This window comes from Tachysurus fulvidraco, chromosome 24 (genome assembly GCF_022655615.1).
Source record: "Tachysurus fulvidraco isolate hzauxx_2018 chromosome 24, HZAU_PFXX_2.0, whole genome shotgun sequence".
Lineage (NCBI taxonomy): Eukaryota > Metazoa > Chordata > Actinopteri > Siluriformes > Bagridae > Tachysurus > Tachysurus fulvidraco.
Window position 1 is genome coordinate 6,068,044 of NC_062541.1, and position 15,019 is coordinate 6,083,062.

The 15,019-nt window shown below is 41.2% G+C and overlaps 1 protein-coding gene across 6 annotated transcripts in view; it reads right to left on the reverse strand.

The window, feature by feature from the left end:
• Positions 1-15,019, reverse strand: part of fam126a (family with sequence similarity 126 member A) — a 39,330-nt gene that overhangs the window by 10,209 nt on the left and 14,102 nt on the right. For all 6 annotated transcript variants that reach the window (XR_003445050.2, XR_003445048.2, XM_027175741.2 and 3 more), the window contains exons 2-7: positions 5,541-5,622; positions 4,368-4,469; positions 2,304-2,483; positions 835-915; positions 600-715; positions 88-183 (exon numbers count right to left, since the gene is read on the reverse strand). Coding sequence is in view for 4 of the 6 variants with exons in the window: in XM_027175741.2 (XP_027031542.1) it covers positions 88-183; positions 600-715; positions 835-915; positions 2,304-2,483; positions 4,368-4,469; positions 5,541-5,591 (626 nt within the window). In the remaining 2 variants the exon portion in view is untranslated. The remainder of the gene's footprint in view (positions 1-87; positions 184-599; positions 716-834; positions 916-2,303; positions 2,484-4,367; positions 4,470-5,540; positions 5,623-15,019) is intronic.

The window sequence follows — 15,019 nt, forward strand, 5'->3', positions numbered from 1 at the left end:
GAACACATGAGATGCATTAAACAAAACAAAAAACACAAAGGGCTTAGTACTGATGTTTATGAGTGTGTGTGTGTGTGTGTGTGTAACCTGGAGCTGAGCCGACACAGAGACTGGAGGGAAGAACAGTTCATGTAGCTCAGAGCAGCGTTATAGCAAAGCAGCAGGAACGTCAGCACTTCAAACCTGACATAGGAAACATCATCATCATCATCATCATCATCTCACCAGGAAATTCAATCTTGAAAATAATACTTTCTTTTATATCCCTTTCAAGCCATTTGAACATGAACACTTCACGTTATTAACAAACATAAGAAGGAACTTCAACGTTGGGGGTTTCAATGTTCAAAACACACACAGACGCGCACACACACACAGACTCACACACACACACACAGACTCGCACACACACACACACAGACGCGCACACAGACACACAGACGCGCACACAGACACACACACAGACAGACACACACACGCAGACAGACAGACGCACACACACACACACACAGACTAAAGCCTGCATTAACAATCCTCATTGATGTCTGAATAATAGATGGATGGAATAAATGTGCTGAAAGTTTGATGAGCAGCTCCACCTGTTCTGCGCTGTGAACGTCTCTCTCTGGAGGTGCAGTCCACTGTAAACAACTCGACTAAGCCCGTGATTGGCTAGAGCTCCTTCGGTTAGGGCCATGGAGCCGATGGCAGAAGGCTAAAAGAGGGCAGGGGAGAAGGAGTATTTTAGATATAGGTGTAAGATATAGTAGTAAAAGTGATAAGATACAGACGTGAGATGAAGAGAGATAAAGAAGTAAAGCTGCATGAACCTACCTCATGGTACACTGATGGTTTGGATAAGGAGGGGACGGTGAAGGATAACACTTTGCTTTGACCATCTTTATCGACTATTTCCTGAAACAGAAAACAGACGTTAAACATGTAAGAATAGTAGAAATGCAAACAAAGCAAAAAAACAGACAACCCTGTACATTTTACTAAACCTTAAGGGTTGTACATGATGATATGATGTTGCTGTTTTGGTTGTTGCTTTGTGCTGATTGATAATAGCAGCTCATTTTAGGATACAGCTAGAACTAAACTTATAACTGTTACTATAGAAGCAAACAGATATAAACAACCACAACCGGAAACACTGTCTGAGCTGCTGCTGTTAGAAATAATGACCAATCAGATTCAAGAAACTTAAATTGGCTTTAATTCGTTTTTTTCCTCGGTCGCTTCTGAAGCCATTCTCCTTAAAAATCTAAGTTTCATTCCATTTGGTTTTCAATGAGGTTCCAGATTCATGCAGGCTTTCTAGCGCTGATGAAACGGCTGATGTTTTACGATCCCAGAATAATGCGTCTTTGTGTGCGAATGAGCCGAATCCAGCAGAGGAAACGTTCCCATCGGGGACAGAGTAAGCCATTATGGTCAGGCAGCGTAAAAAAAAAAAAAAAAAAAAGAGGACAACATTTACACAGAATGAAAATAACAGCACTGGTGTGTCTGTGTGTTTACAAGATAGTATCTGTAATGTGTGTGTGTGAGAGATCTCTGTGTGGGAGAACGGATGAACGGAGCGGCGTTCCCACTATCCATGTTAAGGCTTTATCGGACATGAGGATGCGGGTTATTTCAGGGCACGGGGTGACTGTGGAGTCAATAACGTCAGGATGATTAAACGCCTCCTGATGCTGTGGATGCCGCTTGATTGGCAGTTGACCTACTCTGTTATTCAGAGGCCCGGGGAGAAGAGAAGGCAGGAGAGCGAGTATAAAAGGCTGCAGACGAACACAGAGATCATCCTCCTGGGTTTCCCTTTTCAGCTAATGCAGGCTGGTCAATAAAAAAAAAACTTCAATCTAATCAGCTACACTTAAATCTTGTTTTAATGCCTGTTCAGCTCAGACCGAGGCGACGGTAATACAACTGTAATCGAGTTATATAGAGTTGAGTTACATGCTGGTGGTGAGATTTAATATTGAAACTGTGCACATCTGTATTCCAGTCGCTCTGTTATTTCACCACCGCAGAAAGAACCGCGGTGACAAAGCAAACTCCGATATTGAGGAAGCTTGCAAAATTTTCCCCGTTACTTTTTTTTACCGGTTTTTGCTGAGACGTGTCGTGTATCATCGCAACACGCATCTTGTGACATCACCACAACTCCGTTCAAGCCATGATGACGTGCCTAAAATCAGCCCAGATTGGAATTCGCACCATATAATAGTATACATCTATACTGACACGACGCACAAGTGTGCGGACACACGGAGCTGTGCGGCGTCTTTACTGACCAGGTTGTAGATGCCGAGCAGAAGAGCCTCGATGCAGCCGCTGTGGTGAGGGTCACGTCCGGCGCTCACAGACAGGTAACTCCACACCAGCTCAGGCAGGAACTGCAGGGTGAAGCGCTGAAGATGAGCCTCTCCGCTCCGGTAAAACTCAAACAGCTGGTGACAAACCGGCTCTAAGAGCTGAGACAGAGACAGAGCAGGGAATTACCTGTCTAACTCACAAGACGTAGTGCAATACTGTGTTGTTTCTAGCCCTGTATTCACTGGAGGACTGTAGAACTCGTATTTCATATTTACACCTGTGAACTTTTTAATGCATTTTTTCACTAGCTAACGTTCTCTCCTCACGCTGCAGGGGGCAACCGCTGCTCTTCCCGGCTACGTCACAGGTAAGCACCCTCTTCCACAAACGGGAGCTCTAGGATTAGTTGGTGTTGCACTGATTGACAAGAAAGAGAGAGAAATGAACACCATCTCTCCACCCCGCCTATTTCCCCCACCCAGGAGAAACGGCACTAGACTAAACGGTATGCTAGATCCTGAATAAAATAGTGGCTCACATGATGTTCAGATTCAGCTCGTCTTCCACACGATTTTACGTACATGTTGACGTGAAGTAATTCATTAAATGACGGAAAGGAATCCGGTCATATTTAAACGTAGAGATAAAAATCTAGCCGGATGATATAATAAGAAGCGCATGACTGATATGTACACACACATGGCGGTAAACAGCAATAATCTTTCCCTCAGACCTCCTAAATTCATTCCTCATTCAGACTCGTAACTGGAGCTCACGCTGTCGTCCTGTGATTACACCTTTCTGCGATTCCCCTAAATCGTCCCAAGGGTGTGGGGATTGGTCTCGTCTCACACCGTCTCTCACACGGCTTACAGCGTGCTACATTTTAATATCAGGAAGCATTTAGGCCCTCATTAGCACAGACAGCAATTAGTAATGAAATGTGTGTGCACAGTTTAGCGTCTCTACTCAAGGCCAGTCGTGCGTGTCCTCATTTCCCTTCCGTCCCTCGCAGTTTGTTTCCCAGTAGTCTCGAATCCTAATAGTAACATTATCATAGGTGGTAAAGGAGCGAAAACTGGTGGTAAAACTGGAAAAACAGTCAAAAAAAATAGATCACACTTCCATCCTTAAGCATCAGAAATCTTGATCTTATCCTTCAGAATATCTTTCTGTAATCGACATGTTCCTTTCCTCACGCACCCGACGTCACGCTTTGACAGAGTTCTCGGCCGATTCGAAGCTGTATTGCGTTCGGGTGTGTGTGAGAAACATGAATACAGCTAAGTCATTAGATATTTTTCTTCACTGGTAGGAATTTATAAGAAGAAATCACATGAGTGCAAAATCACCAATCTGAGTAGATTTCTACAAAAAAAGAAAAAAAAAGAAAAAAGAAAGAAAAAGAACAAAGAACAAAAATGCAAACAAAGGGGAAAAGCTGTGGATTTCACAACGGACTGTATTGCAAAATTTCACCATGTGACTGGTTTTGCCAGGCAGCAGCCACACACACACACGTTAGAGGCATGACGAGATCGAGCAAGCTGACTGACACACCTCTCCTCACCTCACTGGTCTCTCTACAGGTTTGTTTGTGTATTAAATGTCAAAGCGCTTGCTCAACACGGAGATTTCCTCCTCTGTAGATACACGTGTGTAAACGTTTGCTGCCTTTCCAGAAAACTGTTAGAGAAACGTTTTGGTGTTGGAGGAGGCAGAAAAGCAGATACGATGTGGTGGTGTTTGCTGGTATAACAGCTTGAGTAGAATGTGTGTGTGTGTTTAGAGCTCTTTCACTGGACTAGTGTCTGAGATCAAGCATGAATAAAAATGGAAACTTTTGCCCCGAGAGCTGCAGCTGATGCCAGTCTGAAGAAAGCGAAGTTCAACCCACACACAAACCCCACGCGCATTTAAAGATTCATCTGTCCGTCTGTCTGTCTGTCCGTCCGTCTCCTCCGGGGTTCTTTTGTACAACACAAGCAGGGGAGTAACACAAGTCTCTTAAAGAAGCAAAACACAAAGAGCTTGAGTCTTACGTCACTGTAGTTCTCTCGGATGACTTTATAGAGCGCAGGGACCAGCGAGGCCTTTTCCTTCAGAGACGCAGCGTAGCTGGAGATGGCCGTCTCAGGAATAGTCTAAGTATAAAAAACACAGACACACAATCATACAGGGAGTAAGGGGGGGAAAAAAAAAAAAAAAAAAAAAAAAAAAAAACCCAAGTTAGAAAATACTAATACACCAAAAGTTTCACCCAAAAAGCTTCACAATGTACTCTAAAAAATTGTCCATTATTTATTTATTTATTTATTTATTTTTAAAAGCAGCTTAGAAACAAGAGGTTTTTTTTTTTGTCATGTTCTATACTTCTCACAGGCTAGAAATGTTCAAAAAAAAAAAGGGAACATAAATATAAAATAAAATATAAACAAAAATGACTAAAAGCAGCTCGGCAGGACTAACCTGAAGCACTGAAAAATTATTAGTGGGAAATACAGAGAAGGGGCGGAGCTTCCAGAAAACATCTGTTAACATCGGAGTGTTCGAGCTGTCAATCATTCCAGATTCACTTGAGGGTTGTATTGAAATTGAAAAGGAAATCAAAAGGAAATAAAAATACGCTCAGATAGGTAGGTTACTGTGAGACGCTTATGAGATCGTGATAGTACAACAGGGCAGTACAACAGTTCATGAAGAGCGGACGTGTAGCGGCAAGCCTGATGGACAGAGCAGCTGTGGGGCTTCGGGGATTTCCAGAGGATCTCGTATCAATATGCCACTCTGTTCTCCCATTCCTCCCCCTCTCTTCTTTTTCAGAAAGCCGCCTGCAGTGAAGCCAGGCTTCCGCCTCCACCTCCGCGCCTACAGAGAGGATCCTTCTGCTGAACACTTTACCCATTAGCACTTGAGGGGGTGTGAGCAAGTGTGTGTATGAGAGCGGGAGCGAAATACAAAGAGAAAAAGGAAGAAAGAAAGGAAGGGAGGAAGGAAATGACTGGGCGACAGAGATAAAGAGAGAATGAGTGTATGTTTAAGAGTTACTGTAAGAGGCTGTAAGGGGAGAATGATGGATACACTCCAGGCCTCACGCTGTCTTTACACCCACCTGTGCCTGCTCTTACACCACAAAACACACACACACACACACACACACACACACACACACACACACACACACACACACACACACAATATAAATAGATGCTCACCTTATACTCAGACAGCCATTCCTCCACCACACCTTGGTCCATGGCCAGCATTGTTCCTCATCTGGTACCAAGAACCTTCAATCTGCAAGAAACCACACACACACACACACCCTTTCAACAAGTCTAATCGGATCTGCGAGTTTACACCATGCACAAAAAAATCCTGTCAACTATGATACACGAGTGTTTTTCCACACAATCTAGAAAATAATTCCTTCAACATTAAAACGTGTGTAACCCTAACACGTTTTTAAATAAATCGGCAACAGCTAAATAATAAAATGCAGGGTTTATTTCTGTGCTGATCTGTTTGTTAATTCTCTAATTCAGATAAAATTACAGAACATGGTTCATGACTAATGCACAATATAGAACAGACAATATTTATTAACCACCAAGAACATTGTGTTACATAATGAACAAAAAATTATTAACAATTTAATTATAATTTTAAAAAAGTGAATTAGACCTATTAGATTAAAAATAAATAAATAAATATTTATTTATTTATTTATTTACTTGGGTTTTTTTTTTTTACTTTACATGTTTTATTTAAATGTTTGGTTGCTTTCAGGCAGTTTGTAATTAAATTTACATTTAAAAATAGCATTAAAATAATTTATATATATGTAAATCTGATCTGATATGGGGGGGGTAGATGTGGGTTTTTTTTTTTTAAAGACACATCAGATATCAAGAACATTTATCTGTGAAACTGTACATGCTTATGTACAAAAAGACTTAATTGTTTTAATTCTTTAATTCTATAAGGACTGATTTTATTATATTTCTACGTTATTACATTATTATATTTACCATGCATATGATTTGTTTGAGTGAAATGCTTGAGTTAAAAAAAACTCAGACAGACAGACAGATACTTTATTGATCCTGAAGGAAATCCAAGATGGCTTCAAATTGGCTAATGAGTTTCGGGAAAGAAAACATGCTATAGAAAATTTGTCTTCTTCACTGATGCTACGTTCACACATACAGCGACTCCCAGCGAGAAAGCAAACGGAGAGCGTTCGTTTTTTGAGCTGCTGACTTCTGGTGATGTGAGCGACACTGACAATACACAAACGTCAAATCTCACGACAGAATGTTTCATTTTAGCGGCAACTAAAATCTGATTTGTCGTCAAGTCGGATGCTTGTTGAATCGCCACTCGTGAAAAACACTATTACCATGGCAACCGGTAGTACTTCACACTAAATACATTTTTAAAAAAAAAAGAAAAGAAAACCACAGTGTATATGAATGTAAATTAGAACCTAAATAATGAGGAGATCCAAGAAAAGTGTGAACAGAGAATTCTCTGAACATAAGGTTACTAATGAGCAACCAAGATTATCGAGCTAGAAAAGTAAGAACTGTGATGTATTTGGGAACAAAAAGATCTGAAACATTTTAAAGTAGATTTTCTCTGTGCTGTTTATTCCGTGCAGACCTTCAGGCCCTGAGGCTCTAATAGCTCCTGGCTTGAGCAGCATTTAAGTACCACATTACTGTTTCACGTCCATTTCTCACTCACACACACACACACACGCGATAAAGGCTAAATGTATTAACGGCACTCGCTCCACAGACGAGACTTCCTCTCAGGGGAGCAGTGAAATGAAATGGAGCTGTAATTAGAGCGCTTTACCTGCAGTGTCCGAGCATTGCTCATGCGACACCTACGAGAGAGAGAGAGAGAGAGATAAGAGTAGAGTGAGACAGACCGACAGACAAGCAGGAAGACAGGCAGCCAGGCAGAGAGAGAGAGAGAGAGAGAAAGAGAGACATACAGACAGACAAACAGACAGGCAAGCAGGAAGGCAGACAGAGAGGGGGAGAGAGAGAAAGAGAGAGATACAGACAGACAAACAGACAGGCAAGCAGGAAGGCAGACAGAGAGGGGGAGAGAGAGAAAGAGAGAGATACAGACAGACGAACAGACAGGCAAGCAGGAAGGCAGACAGAGAGGGGGAGAGAGAGAAAGAGAGAGAGATACAGACAGACGAACAGACAGGCAAGCAGGAAGGCAGACAGAGAGGGAGAGAGAGGCAGACAGAGTCAGAGAGAAAGACCAAGAGAGAAATGATGTCTCGCTCATAAGAGTGAACGCGGACATAGAGACTCGGGCACGGCGCTGGACAAAGGTACGATGCTGTCATACACAGATGTATCAGTCTGTCTGTGTGCACAGGATGAATATGTATCCTTCTGTCTCATGCCCTAACAGTGCAAATCAAAGTCTCTGCTCGCTGCTTCAATACCTACAGCTGTGCTCCCTGTCTGTCGGTCTAGCTTTCGTACACCTCTCCTCTTCCTCACTGAATACTGTTTTCTGCCCCCTCTTATTCCACCACATTGAAGAAAGAGAGAGAGTGTTGAGGAAGGAGGGTGTGTGTGTGTGTCTGTCTCTTAGATTCTCTTCCCTGGGGTAACTGGTGTTACATAAGGGAGTATACAACTACACAGAATAATTACAGAAACAGAGACACAATCATGCCTATAAAGCTCGTATGAATTTGAATTAACTCGAGAGAGAGAAAAAGAGAGAGAGGGAGTGAGTGAGTTAGAGATGGAGCAAGCAAGAAAGTACCAGACCTTCTGGCACCCTGGTTATCAATGTGAGGCTGCAGATGTATGACTCGTATGGGTTTGGTACATGTTTAAGGTGATTAGACATGAACACACTAATCCAGGGGTGGAGCAGACTCACAAACTGCCTCACAAAGCAACCAGATGTCATTCAAACATTCGTTCATTTGTAATGAGAGCTGGCGAGTTCTAGTGACAGGACAATGTGGCCGAGTTACTGCACGTGACAAGGAGTCATTTGTTGACTATAAATGGATATGAGGGACTGCGATACACTTCCTTTCCCCCTGCTCCGAAACATTCTCCATGTTTTTGACTACACATACTTGGTGGATGCTTGCTGAGCCGCTACAGTCTAAAAACAGAAAGAAAGAAAGAAAAAAAAAAAGGGCTTGAAACCCATGAAGTAAGTGACCGAAGTTGTGAAGAGCAGAAGCTCAGACTGACACGTGTTGCATGAAAGTCGTATACGAATTCAAATCCAAAGCATTTCTCTACAGAAATTCATTCCATTACGTGCTTGCACGATACACCCTAGCGTCTAGTGTGTGTTAATGTTAGCTTTTATAATGAAAAGGTAGTTAATAACTAAAGGTTTCTGCAAAACGGGAGTTTAAGTCGTTTCCCAGGTGATTAGAAACGACGCCAAACGAGCGTACTATGACGCCACGAAATTTAGATTTTAGTGAAAATGCTCTGTTGTATGGGTTAGAGCCTGAAGCAGTGAGGAAAAGACATGAGGCAGAGATGGAGGAGGCAGAGATGAGGATGATGTGGTTCTCTTTAGGAGTGACGAGGATGGACAGGATTAGGAAAGAGCACATCAGAGGGACGGCTCAGGTTGGCTGTTTTTGGGATTGGAGATGGTTTGGACATGTACAGAGGAGGGAGATGGTTATAATGGTAGAAGGATGTTGAAGATGTAGCTGCCAGATAAGAGGACAAGAGGAAGGACAAAGGAGATATCTGGATGTGTTTAATGAGGATATGAAGGTAATTGGTGCGAGAGTAGAGGATGCTGAGGATACAGTTAGGTTGAAACTGATGATTCGCCGTGGCGACCCCTAACGAGAAAAGCCGAAAGTAGAAGAAGCAGCAGCTTCAAAAATCTTTATTAAAATAAGACAAATCACACAATTTGCGCTCATGTAAAGACGTCTTGTCCGTGGGAATATTGTCAGTGTGTCATCTTGAAAAGCTGTTGTCGTGTAGCGTCGGTTTCTGGCAGCCCCATGTAAGCAAAGCTGTGAGTGTTCGGTGCAGGAAGTGTCCAACCGCCCAGACGTTTATAGTTGAATAAGTGCATCATCGGGTACTTGAAGTGCACTTCGTCTCTGTTTATGCTACACATTGCTGTAGAATAGTGTACAGGTATGGGATTTGGGACAGACCCCTGGAGTTCTGATGACCATTTTAATAATTAGCAAACTGAAATTTGAACGAAAACCACAGTCTGTGTCGGTTTCTGTTCGTCTTTTTGTTTGTGCAATACCCAAAATGCTTAAACACACGCTTGCTTCAGTTAACACCAGGCATCAATGGATTAGATCCTGACGCAATTGAGCAGGTTAAAAACCTGCCGATGCCGAACTCACGCTAAACTCTTCACAGATACGCCTGAAGCTACACCCTTGGCACATTTAAGAGTTATTAAATGGCATGTGTTTGAATAATGTGTGTAGATTTCAAACCAAGACGATGGATTATGTAGGGTGGAGTGTGGAGTTTTGGTTTTACTGAAGGATTAAGTGCTTCAGATTCCTGCAGGAGATTTGCAAGCTTAGTAATGCAGTCATTTCAGTATGAGAGATAATCTGTATCAGTCGGGTTAATAGAATCTTCCATCAGCTGCCAGCGAAACTCGGTACTCAGCCATTGCGTATGGAAACAAGAATCTTAGAAATCATTCACTTTGGCACAGACGTTATTAAAAGCAGGCCAGAAAACGAGAGCTCAGACATTCGCTGTGGGGTGAGTGGGAATGGACCAGACTGGACACAAGTTAGTGACAAATATTGGGACAAGTCCATAAGGCTTTTGCAAGAACACACAGATAAACAGATCAGTACAGAGTCAGGATTGTTCCAGAAGAATATTAACATCATGCACAATCAAGATCTAGAAGAATTATAATTAAGATCAACAAGAACTATAACAAAACTAATAATCCGGAATATTCAGAAGAGGGAAAGCAAGATGGTGTATTGTGAAGAAGGAGGAACATGAAGAAAAGGAAGAAGAAGGAGATCATGAAGAACAAGAAGACGACCATGAATTCATATTCAATATTGATACACATCGACTTTCTCTCTGTGTGTGTCTCTCTCTCTGTGTCTCTCTGTGTCGTCAGATTTACAGCCTGCAGTTAAAAAAAAAAAAAAAAGAAAATACCACTGATGCTTCTGGTATTTTGGTATTTACTTTAACATGCTGGTTGTAGGGCAGATGTTCTGGTCGTACACTTGAGTGGACCGAGCGAGAGAGTAAACTTACAAGGGCTTGGATTTAAATCCCACAGTGCATGGAACTAGGGAATTTTGTTTAGGGAGTGAGCCAGATGCCATCCAAGAAATCAAATAAATTTTTCTTCCAGAAGGTATTACATGTCTGAGAAAAATGTCAAAGGCAAAAAAAACAAAGACTTTGGTTTTGTCCACCAGGGTTTTAATTAACTTGTAAAAGAAGCATGGAGTTAGATTGAGATACTAGTTTGCAGTACTTGGTGGAGATGCTAGGTGCAGATGCTAGGTGGAGTGCCAGACCTGCTGGTGGAGTGTTTGAACTGGGAGCGTGTACCAGACCTGCGAGCGGCGTACCAGACCTGCGAGCGGAGTACCAGACCTGCGAGCGGAGTACCAGACCTGCGAGCGGAGTACCAGACCTGCGAGCCAGTGTGGCATCATCGGGTTTCAGTGGCAACATCAGGATTCACACTCGACAGGTTAAACGCTCTAAATGAAAACTAAAGTATTCAGAAATCAAAGGCTGTTCTGAGGTGAACAAAAGTCTCTAATGACTCATACAAAGTCCACACTATACAAAATCCATGCTAACAGTAACAGTCAGGTGTGAATTCTGGTTTAACTGCACCTCCCATCTCAAACTTGTCACCCATTTAACTGGCGTACAAAAAAAAGCAGGAAAGCAAACTGTTTTTTTTCCCCCTCACAACCTGATGGACTGCTCATGTAAAGCAAACACACATCTTAAAAGAGGATGATGAATACAATGGGCATGCACACACACAAAACCCACAAACCGAATCATCTCAGCAAAAAGGAAGAATAAGAAAACAGCCCCGAGTTTCGGTTACCTGCTTATACAAGCCGTTTTGTGTCATTAGCAAAGGTCATGCTGTAGCTGGCAATTATAACCTTAAATCTCCTCATTGTTTCAGTCCTAAAATTCATAAAGCTTAAAAAGCAGACAATAAAAGCGAATATTAAACCTTAGGGGAAGTCCAGAGAGTTCCTGTTATTGAAGGTGCTTTAAAAACAGAAGAATTAATCAGTTTAATGCGCAGTCAAACTTCTGGTTCTACTGAAAGTTCTGGTTCTGAGCAGGGTGGAAATATGAAACCATTCAAAAATTGGTCAGAAACATGCAGTCCGTGATCATCGATACAAGGCCATCCTTAAAAATATTTTGGTTTGCAGTAACAGTAAAAAAAATAAAATAAAAAACGTTTCAATGAAAAAAAAAGTACAATTATGGTGATGGTGATTACGTAGGTATGAATTTAAACAAATTAGCATATCGTGACGACACTGACTGGGTCTTCAATATCATTGCAAACCTCATTTGCAACCGATAAGTTAAAGCAGTGTCGAGCTGTTTTAATGAATTGTTTAGATGTATTATGGTGCCCGAACCCATATGACTTTGAATGGTGACCGCGACCATTTTGTTTCCTGCATCATTACCGAGCGCAAACCGTTGACAAAGACAGTGAATGAGAGTATGAGACGAAGCGAACGCACAGGCCATAGTGTGACATCCGGTAACCAATAGTGTAAACATGACAACGTCACGGGTTTTTATTTAAAAGAATGAACGTAGCCTTGGTTTGTATGTAGGCCTAGGCAATTTATATATTTACAATACTTACTAAAATATAATTAAGATTATTTTATTGCTTTTGTATTAGTTGTTTGAAGAGTAAAAAAAAAAATTGATCGGTCTTAATGCAAATTTATAACCGGCAAGTCGGTCAGATTTAAAGCAAAAAAAATATAAAAAATTGAGTCGGTCCTGAATTGAGAGGGTCGGTCGGGTTACGGCAAACCACAACATTTTTAAGGATGGCCCAATCCTCTGCCAAGAAGCACAATCAGAAAAATGGCTCGAGTCTGTGCTGAATAAATGATTAGAGAATTAACAGAATAGATCTGCGATTGGAGTACCAGGCCTACAAGATCAGCTAACGGCGTACCAGGCTCGCAAGACTAGCAAACTCCGTACCAGGCCTGCGAGTTGCGTGTCAGAGCTACAATTAGAGAGCAAGATCTGCGAATAATGTTAACAAGATAGATTGAAAGCAAAATGTATGGAATAAAAACACTGTCAATAATAATCGTACGTAATTCAAAGCATTGTGTGTAAATTTTAATTTAGTTGTGCGTAATTTAAAACTATCGTACGTAATTATGTTTTTTGTGAAGTTGGATCCCAAAATCTACGGCCACGACAGTTTACAGATACGAGATTTTGTTTGTTTGTTCAAATACGACTCCAGAATGTACGACTATGACAGTTTACACACACAACGCTTGTTTCCACAACACCTCTTTTTTACACACGAAAACGGTCTGCGAAACAACTGTCAAAAATACGTCATCACGTTCACAGGCATTACTATCCGAGGGAAGATGAATCGATTCCACGAAGCGTGCATGCGCCCCGCCCTCTTCTAAACCACCCATAGAAACCACTGGCGCCAAAATGGCGGGTTAGTTATCACTAATAACAGAGAGAATTTTGTGCTAACACTTTAAAATAATGGTCTGTTGGTAACGAGTGACTATGCAGGAAGTAATAGGTAGTACTGCATTAACACTGAGCTTAATACTACTAACTAATATGGAAGCAAGATGAACTAAGCAGTATAAGTAATAGCATAGGGAATCGAACCCCGACCATGGAGCTGTGAGGCGAACTTGCTAACCACTAAGCCACCGATATGTTTTCAACCAATTAATCTTGAATGTCCTTTAATACCACCCATATCATAGTCTTTAACCAGCTGTGATTTCTTAATATAATGAGTTTTGTTTTTCCACAGAAATTGGAAAACGATCGAATTAGCTTTCTTAACATTAACTGTAGAAACATACAGGGAGTGGCATGGATAGATTATTTTGGAAATAGCTCAAAGATTTCCTCATATCTATTAACTGGTTAGAAAAGTTAACGTCTTCTCTTCTAATAGCATTTTTAGATAAAACTATTCCTAAATATTTCACTTCGTCTTTAACCTAAATTGAAGAGATGACAGAGTCCGTTGATGAGTGAATGGGAAGTAGCTCACATTTTTTAATATTAAGGGTAAATCCCGAAGCTTTAGGGAAAATCGAGACTGAATTTAGGGCAACATCAACCATGAATTTATTCTTTAAATGGATTGCTGTGTCGTCTGCAAATTGAATAATTTTAAATTTTAGATCCCATGCAAATCGGGGTTATGATTAATGAGTAATGTAAGTGATGGAGTGGCTAGAATAAACAGTTTGGGAGAAATCAGGCATCCCTGCCTAATACCGCGGAGCACTTCAAACCTAGGAGTTATACTAGGATTCAGGGATACAGAACTATATGTCAGTTTAAAACATCTTAATTATTTTACAAAAATTACTCCCAAAACCTAAAAACTCTAAGATTTCAAATAAAAAGTATGTTCAACAGTCGTTCTTCCATTCTTCCATCTTCACAAATGCCTTGTAAAAGTCAAGAAATAAAATAAAAACCATTATTTTAAAGTGTTAGCACAAATTTCTCTGTTATTAGTGATAACTAACCCGCCATTTCGGCACCAGTGGTTTCTATGAGTGGTTTAAAAGAGGGCGGGGCGCATGCGCGCTTCGTGGAATCGATTCATCTTCCCTCGGATAGTAATGCCTGTGAACGTGATGACGTATTTTTGACAGTTGTTTCGCAGACCGTTTTCGTGTGTAAAAAAGAGGTGTTGTGAAATCAAGCGTTGTGTGTGTAAACTGTCATAGTCGTACATTTTGGAGTTGTATTTGAACAAACACACAAAATCTTGTATCTGTAAACTTTCGTGGTTGTAGATTTTGGGATCCAACTCCACAAAAAAACATAATTACGTATAATAGTTTTAAATTACGCACAACTAAATTAAAATTTACACACAATGCTTTGAATTACGTACGATTATTATTGACAGTGTTTTTATTCCATAAAAATGTCTCGTTCTGAGGGGTGTGGAAATATGAAACCACTTGTAAATTGAACAGAGACATAGTGATGGGGAAAACGGGTACGGACAGGCCGCCACTATTGGGCCCTAAATCAAGACCATTAACCCTCTCTGCTCCAGGGCAGCACATTATGTATATCCCTGTGATCTGATTCTAACTTTGAAATTCTTTTCTTCACTTATATCAGCTTACAATGTGCTTCATCCAGTAAAATGTGACAAAGGCTACTGCTTGTTGTTCCTCCAGGGTTCATCTTCTCTTCTGGTTCACCAGTCCAGAAATACCCAGATCACACAGCGTTTCTGAGACAGTTCTCAGCTGTCCTTTTGATCGAGTTTGTGTCTTGGGCTCGCAAATTGCAACCCGAATCACGTACTATGTTTGGTTCACCTGGTGCAGTCAAGATGAATTTGAGTCTAATCAATTCCTCCCTGCAGCTGAACCAGTGAATGC